The 7,343-nt window shown below is 40.6% G+C and overlaps 4 protein-coding genes across 5 annotated transcripts; 1 reads left to right on the top strand and 3 right to left on the bottom strand.

The window, feature by feature from the left end:
* Window positions 1–149: 149 nt before the first annotated feature.
* On the bottom strand, window positions 150–2,085 carry LOC6606905 (thioredoxin domain-containing protein 9). 2 transcript variants are annotated; one of them, XM_002031663.2, is made up of 3 exons: window positions 1,979–2,085; window positions 1,543–1,779; window positions 150–1,269 (listed from the first exon to the last, which is right to left on the bottom strand). In XM_002031663.2, the coding sequence occupies exons 2-3, from the start codon at window positions 1,717–1,719 to the stop codon at window positions 796–798; spliced, it is 651 nt and encodes a 216-aa protein (XP_002031699.1). In that variant the 5' UTR covers window positions 1,720–1,779; window positions 1,979–2,085; the 3' UTR covers window positions 150–795. The 2 variants fall into 2 exon arrangements, with proteins under 2 accessions (XP_002031699.1, XP_032577843.1); XM_032721952.1 differs by lacking the exon at window positions 1,543–1,779 and having other exon boundaries at window positions 1,979–2,068.
* Window positions 2,086–2,141: 56 nt separating this feature from the next.
* LOC6606906 (lysophospholipase-like protein 1) lies at window positions 2,142–3,189 on the top strand. Its single transcript, XM_002031664.2, has 2 exons — window positions 2,142–2,924; window positions 2,986–3,189. The coding sequence occupies exon 1, from the start codon at window positions 2,214–2,216 to the stop codon at window positions 2,919–2,921; it is 708 nt and encodes a 235-aa protein (XP_002031700.1). The 5' UTR covers window positions 2,142–2,213; the 3' UTR covers window positions 2,922–2,924; window positions 2,986–3,189.
* LOC6606907 (probable histone-lysine N-methyltransferase set-23) lies at window positions 2,954–4,026 on the bottom strand. Its single transcript, XM_032721959.1, has 3 exons — window positions 3,740–4,026; window positions 3,178–3,556; window positions 2,954–3,123 (listed from the first exon to the last, which is right to left on the bottom strand). The coding sequence occupies exons 1-3, from the start codon at window positions 4,013–4,015 to the stop codon at window positions 2,969–2,971; spliced, it is 810 nt and encodes a 269-aa protein (XP_032577850.1). The 5' UTR covers window positions 4,016–4,026; the 3' UTR covers window positions 2,954–2,968.
* Window positions 4,027–4,933: 907 nt separating this feature from the next.
* On the bottom strand, window positions 4,934–6,893 carry LOC6606908 (protein midgut expression 1). The gene is made up of 4 exons (XM_002031666.2): window positions 6,847–6,893; window positions 6,694–6,781; window positions 5,240–5,443; window positions 4,934–5,179 (listed from the first exon to the last, which is right to left on the bottom strand). The coding sequence occupies exons 2-3, from the start codon at window positions 6,726–6,728 to the stop codon at window positions 5,251–5,253; spliced, it is 228 nt and encodes a 75-aa protein (XP_002031702.1). The 5' UTR covers window positions 6,729–6,781; window positions 6,847–6,893; the 3' UTR covers window positions 4,934–5,179; window positions 5,240–5,250.
* Window positions 6,894–7,343: the final 450 nt, after the last annotated feature.

Consider the following 7,343-nt stretch of genomic DNA (forward strand, 5'->3'; position numbering starts at 1 on the left):
AAAATCCACATTTTAATAAAATGCAGCCGTTCGCGTGTATAATTTAAAAAAATATTACCAAGAATACGATCTGAAAAGCAAAAAACCTGTGTGGGAACCATTTAAGTTTACAACCAATTACCAAGCCGCTTGCAATTAAATACATTTGCTTTGTTTTGAACATGCTATTTAATCGTTGATTTCCTTTGATGCTTTGTAGAATTACAAAAATAAATATAAAAACTTGTACATATGTAAGTGTTAGTTACCTCTACTGTAGGAAATGCAATACACCTTTTATCGAAATTTTAAAAATATATATGCCAGATATTTTGTTGCTTGTCTTTTATGCTCTGTGTGTGTTAGTTTCTTGTTTTACGTACACCATTTTCTGGAGGGCGAGGGCAGTTTGTAAAACTTTGCTCAACTTAACATATATACGGGAAGGGTGCACATTCATTTGGAATTGCAAATACCATAAAGATCAAATTTTGAGTACGCTTAAGCTCGCTAGAGTGGCTCAGCCTTCGAGGCAGCTGATTGAACTGATAGATATTAAAGCACATAATCGGGGGGGAAGGCAACCGAATTAGCCACTTATGCTAGGTGGCGATGGGACCGTAGCAGAGGGATCGGAATCGTATAATTAAATAAATAACGCTAAAGTACGCCTAATTGGTTTAGATCCATGTGCTAGGTTTTGATTTGTGTGTGTCCGTTTTTGTTACTCCATCGCTTTTGAGTGTTTCTTGTGTGGGAGTGTGGAACGAAAGCTGGAGCTTGGGTAATCGAGAGTGTGGGATGGACTGCCCGTAGTTAGTCATCCAGATCGATATCGGAGTCATCCGAGTCGTAGCCTCCACGTATTGTCTTCTGTGGGCGGTTGATGAATGGCTTGCGTTTCACATCTGGTGGCTGCATCAGGTCGCCCTTGTAGTCAATGGCCCCCGAGTGGGCGATGCGCCACTCCAGCATCTCGGTGGCGAAGTCGTCGCAGTTGCCCAGATCGGTGAATCCGACAATGAAGTCCTTGGTCTTGCTGTCCTTCACCAAGGCGATGGTGGGTATCACCTTGATGCGCAGTCGCTGGGTGAGGAATGGAGTCTTTTCGGCATTCACCTTGCAGAACTTGGCCTCCACGTGCTTGGCCGCGAGGATCTTCAGGTGCATGTCCACGATCTTACAGCGCTCGGTGCTGTCGCGGTAAAAGTGGCAAACAATGTTGGGCGACTTTTTCGACATCTCGAAGAACTCTTTTTCGTCGGCCAGCTCGGTGTAGGTGCCATGACCCTGGAAAAGATTAACAATTAGTTTGATTAATGAGATTGTTGCGCTACAAGGTTTTCTTTGAAAGTTAACTTTTACATATCTATTTAAATTTTGAGCTAATTAGGCTTGTAGCCTAATTTGAATACCCCTTATGAATAATTAACTTAATTAATCCAAGCAAGAGTCGTGGATGTCATAAAAGTCGTATCTTGAATACCATTTGGTCATATATCACTTAGAGAACAATCTCGAAGAATCTTCAATAGTTGAGTGTTGCAAGAGAAGACCACCTACGTTTCTGAGCCACTCCTGCTTCTTGTTGTTCAGGTCCTTCATTTCGCGGAGCCGCTGCTCCCTCAGGGTCTTCAGGTCATCCGAATCGAGGTTGTCCAAGCGGTCGATCTGCTGGTCCAGCTGCTGCTCGATGGTCTTGGCCGCCGTGAACAGTTGGTTCTCCAGGATGTTGGCCATGTTGTCGTCTTCCCGTTGCTGCTCCTCTGTGTGTCTAGATGTTTCTCCGTTATTCGCACTCTGCGTGTGGTGTGTTCGTGTTGGTGTCGATGGTTGTGGGTGTGTGCGTGTGGATCCGGCACAAATGGAAAGGCGTAGTCATGGAGCCGCAGATGCGTCATGTTTTGTGGAAAATTCAGTTAAGTAAGGCATGTTTCGGGGAAAGTGCAGCGCATCTCGATGAAGGTGCCCACAAATCGATTATTTTGACGGTACTCACCTTTTATTTTCACTTATTTCATTGATTTTGCTCCTTAAAAGTTTATTTAGACGTGTGGATCCGTGTGACCGTTGGACTTTACATAGGAAAATACAAAAGGCTCCTTAATGTTGAAAATGCCATGACAGTATTATTTCCCATCAGCTGTTTTCGTACTAACGACTGGCCACACTGCCGCCCTTTGATGGTTATTCCGATAGTGCAATATATTTAGTTGATCAAAGGTGAATTAAAGATGAAACCAGCCTTGACAACGGTCAATGCCACTGGCAAACACTCTGCATCCGTGATATTCTTCCACGGATCTGGCGACACCGGTTCCAATGTTATGGAATGGGTGCGCTTCCTCATCGGCCGGAATCTGGAGTACCCGCACATAAAGATTATATATCCCACGGCTCCCAAGCAGAAGTACACCCCGCTGGACGGGGAACTATCCAACGTGTGGTTCGACCGCAAGTCCGTGAACATTGCCGCATCGGAAAGCAAGAAGAGCATGTCCCAGTGTTATGATGCAGTCAATCAGCTGATCGACGAGGAGGTGGCCAGCGGCATACCGCTGAACAGGATCATTGTAGGCGGATTCTCGATGGGCGGAACCTTGGCTCTGCACACGGGCTACCATTTGAGACGCAGCTTGGCCGGCGTATTCGCACATTCCTCGTTCCTGAACCGGGGGTCCGTTGTCTACGATTCCCTTGCCAACGGCAAAGCCGAATCTTTTCCCGAGCTGCGAATGTATCACGGTGAACGCGATACTCTGGTACCCAAGGACTGGGGTCTGGAAACCTTCGAGAACCTAACGAAACTGGGTGTCAAGGGCACATTTCATCCATTGAGGAACACACTGCACGAGCTGAAAACTGCCTCAATCACGGATCTGCAGCAATGGATTCATGAAAAACTGCCTCCGCTGGAAAACCATGTGCAGAACAAACTCTGAGTGGCAAGTATTTACATTTACTTAAGTAAACTTAAATAATAAATTATTTATTCCTCTATTTCAGTATTTGGCATGAAACCCGTGCATTTTGAAGCACCACAGAGGCAAGTCTTTCCACTTGTCACCTTTTTATACTGCCCTTCTCCGCCATAATGAAAGCATAACTCCTCCTTGGCCGCAATATCCCTTGCTGCGAAAATACCTAAAAATTATACATGAGCAGAGAAGTCGTATCAGAATCAGCAATAAAACTTGCCTATTTTTGGTATGGGACAGTCTATTCGTACAGCTGCTATATGACAGTTCGGTTCGCAGCTGTGGTTCAGGTAGCGTCCGATGTTTCCACGTCTTGATGGATCAACGATGGTCACCTGTTGCTTCTTGTCGCTAGTGTATTCATTAAGAACCAGGACATAGTTCATCAGGCCAAGTTTTTCATTAACATGCACGCGTCGTTTTGCCTCTGGAACTGTTAAAAGTTCTCCAGCATACTCGCAGATGTATCCTCCTTTTGGAATTTTCACTGTAGACCGAAGTCCTTTGGATCCGTACTCAGGCGAATCGAATATTTCCAAATGTTTCCTCGGGCCTGAGTACACAAGCCGATTGGAGCAGGTGTTTATACAGCAAATTAAATTAAATTATACACATACATTATTATATACTTCATACATACAATATCGACAGTTATTGTATAGTTTCGCAACAATTTATGTAATCAATTAATTCTCTACCGTTAAGTTTAGTCATCAAATTTAATGATTGTCCGCGAAGGACAGTTTTAAATTAATATATCCAAAAAAAAAAAAAAAAAAAAACATGTCATTGCACTCAATGACAGGATTTGCGGAATTCCGAAGAATTAATTCGCTGCCATCTCCTGTGAACTCATATTGGCCTGCATGTGGACAGACTTCGCTGTTTTCGCAGGCTCCTTTGCAGTGACAGGGATTCAAAAGAACAGAATTGTACTCGTCCGCCAAACATTTGAATTCTTTGCTTCCATCGCTAGGCATCAACACAGATTCCAATATGTATTCGAGTCCATCTGGGTGCTCATAGTCGTCATTCGGAGCTGGTTCAGATTCGACCATTACAAAGTTTGTTTACATTACATTCTAGTACGATAATTGATTTCCCATTTTATAGATGTTGCGCTTACTGAAGAATATTCCACTTTAATGCCTCGGTCACACTCTGAATTTAAAAATTTTCCCTTATTTAAATAAAAACTGCTTCAAAACAAAATTCTATATATATTTTGACACCCATATATCCTGTAGTTCCTATTCGACCGTTTTGCTTTTAGCGTTACCAGACTTTTTGCGGAAGGTATCTGCCCTATGATGAGCGCCCATATTTCAGATTTCCCCTGCATGGTGAGTTGCCACCGCTCCACCGTGGTGGATTTCCCACTCCTCGCCCAGCGTGTTGGGTTTCCATTTCGGAGCGATGAAGGGGCTGATTTGGATCCAATCGAAGTTGTCGAACGATTGGCAGCACGTCTGAACTTTATGGGAGCCTGGTAGAAGTTCATCGAGTCGATGGCTTCGAAATGGTTCTAAATATATCGATTTTATTGGGCATTGGACGCTGGGCGGAGGGGCATCTTTCGCATTGGCAAGGCCATGGTACTTGCACATAAGAAAGTATGGGTATTTATGCCAGTGCGATTATTTATTTTTTCCTATTTTCGTGTTACTTTTTCGTATAAGCTATTTATCAAATTTTGGCGTAACACAGATTCTAGTTTCTAAGGAAGTTTTAAGAGCACTTCCGGTTGTTTGTAATCATTTAAAATTTAATTTCCAGAAGGCTTTATTTCCCCCATCACCCAACATTTTTTTTTCATTTTTATGCCATAATAAAAACGTTTATAACCAAAAACGTGAAGAAAAATACCTTAGTTTTTATGTAAATAGCCATTAATAATGAAATAGGCCCACATTGAGCATTGCTATATTAATGTCAAAACATTTTCTTTTTATTTCATTTTGTAAAGTAGTATAATCTGTCTTTGAACATCATAAATATTTATTTATAAAATCTTTTGCGTTAAAACATCTTTTACATTAGCTGGAGATTCACAATAATATTTTGAAGGTGTAATATTTATTTGTACTGATACTGAAACAGTTTAACAATTATCCTCTTCTAAAAGGCTCCAGCGGTGTTTGTTTCTGTAAATACATAGGTGGCAATTATTCTGGATGAATGGAATTATGCAAAGCGTGGAAAATTTTTCGCTGTGTATTAATCTGAAATTGTAGTTCATTGAATGATTATTGTTCTTCTATTACAATTTGTTATCTTCTTACCATAGTAGATTTTATTTGCTTAGGGCATCCTTTATTTTGTCATATCCCGACTGGATATTTTCGGTTACTTTATTGGTGATCTTGGTAACATCATCCTCCTTTTCGTAGTAGGCAATGAAGTAGATGGCCAATCCGACCACGATGCCGATCACCAGAAATCCACTGATGATGGAAATAAGCACACTAAGTGCACAGTTGAAGCAGCTAGAAATGTAAATAAGTTAGTATTTGATTCTTAAAATGGTTATCATAATGTTTTTGTTTTCATTATAATTACTCGCATTACCCTCAAAGGATGTGACAAGGTCCTTTTCTCATAGAAATGATGCAATACTTTCGAATTAATTACGCATGAAAAGTTGTCCAATAAAAATGCACCCCAAATTACAGTAGTAGATAAATTTCCACCCCATCAGTGAGTTAACAACTACGTTTTGAGGGCCAAGAGCTGGCATTCCAACGGAAATGCGAAACCGGCGCCGTGCTGCCGGTTGTTGGCTAAAACCGAATGGGGCGGGATATGGAGATTCCTGAGGGTAGATATGTATTTAAGGAATAATTCCGTCGCGCCTCGATGGAGCCAGGACTTTCTGGTGCCAGATGGTACATAAGGGGAAACTAATGCGTCGCACAGTAGTAGTACGAAATGCTCGACATGACCACATTTTTTCGTTTGTATCTCATAGATACGCAAAACGCGGTTCTTCAATTCTGGTCAGTGTGCGCGAATATGAACAAATAAATATGTATACACTATGTGCGCTAACATATAAACGAGTGCCTTAGGAAGCGTGAGCTGGAATAATAATAAGTAGTCTTCTTGTGGCTACCATGTTGCATGTCATGTACATATATACATATTTCACAACAAATATGCGTATGGAACCATGGACAATTAAGTAATTCATTCTGCCAGCTGAATGTTTGTACGGATGCGATGATGATATACCATCGAAAGTGGATACTGCTACTTTCAGGTAGAATGTGTCTGGGTACGGATTCTCGTGCGGTTTGTTTACCTGCTCGCACTGTTTATTGTTCAGTTGTGATATGAAAACCTGTATGTATAAGAGTTGCAAGCGAAAATTCGCACAGGCGATTTCCAGTTTTCTCTGAATTCGGCTTCCGCTTTAAAATTACACTGCTCTCATTATGCCGCCATTCAGTATATAAATAGTATAGTTAAAACAGCTCCCTTGTGAGAGCTTTCTGTGAGTATAAATGTTTTCATGGGAATCATATGTAAATAATGGGAACTGAGCTATCAGGTGGTTGCACACTTTCTTATCTTATTTGCCGTCTTACTCATAGTTCGCGATCTATTTATAATCCATGGCCCAGAACTAAATGCTTGCCCACTTTTAGATGACTTCTTGGACTTAACAAAAACTCACTTATCTCCAACTTACAAGATGCCAGAGCCTTACAATGCTAATCTAATTATTCCAACTTACCAGCAGGCAACGTTTCCGGCCAGACACTTACACATGTTGTTCTCGTTTTTAGTTCAGACAATTTCAGATGAATATAAACAATTTGGTTCTGCAATTAAATATTTATTACGAACATTACATCCGTCTGAGATCAGAAAGAGATATCGAGCTTACAATCAAAATCAACCGCCTTTGTAGACTAAATTTGTTTAACTAACCCAAAGAGAATGAGAATGAGTTTATGTGGTTCGAAAACTTCTCTGTCAAACATGTTCGACGTCGCACAGTGGCGCAAGGTCGATTAGTGCGTCTTCAATATTAAGCAAAATATTAATAAATTAAAAATTAAAATATTATATAATTAAATGTCATAAATTATTGAACAAAAATGCATTATATTGAAATTAAATACATATTCTTTCAGACAAATCTGGCGTTTGTTAAGGTTTCTATGGCAGCGTTACCAGTTTTTAGAATCAATGGTAATTTATGTATTTTTCTTTAATAAAAACTTAAGTGGATTAAACCAATTTCATGATTCGTTAAAGCAACTTAATGAAGAGAATTTTGTTTGAAGTCGTGTTGCAAGCATCTTACAACTGTCTCCCAATTGTTCGATTCAGTAGAAGAGAAGTATCCGATGAAAGAATATCTTTGATTTTTGCTTGCCC

This window comes from Drosophila sechellia, chromosome 3R (assembly GCF_004382195.2).
Source record: "Drosophila sechellia strain sech25 chromosome 3R, ASM438219v1, whole genome shotgun sequence".
Taxonomy (NCBI): Eukaryota; Metazoa; Arthropoda; class Insecta; order Diptera; family Drosophilidae; genus Drosophila; species Drosophila sechellia.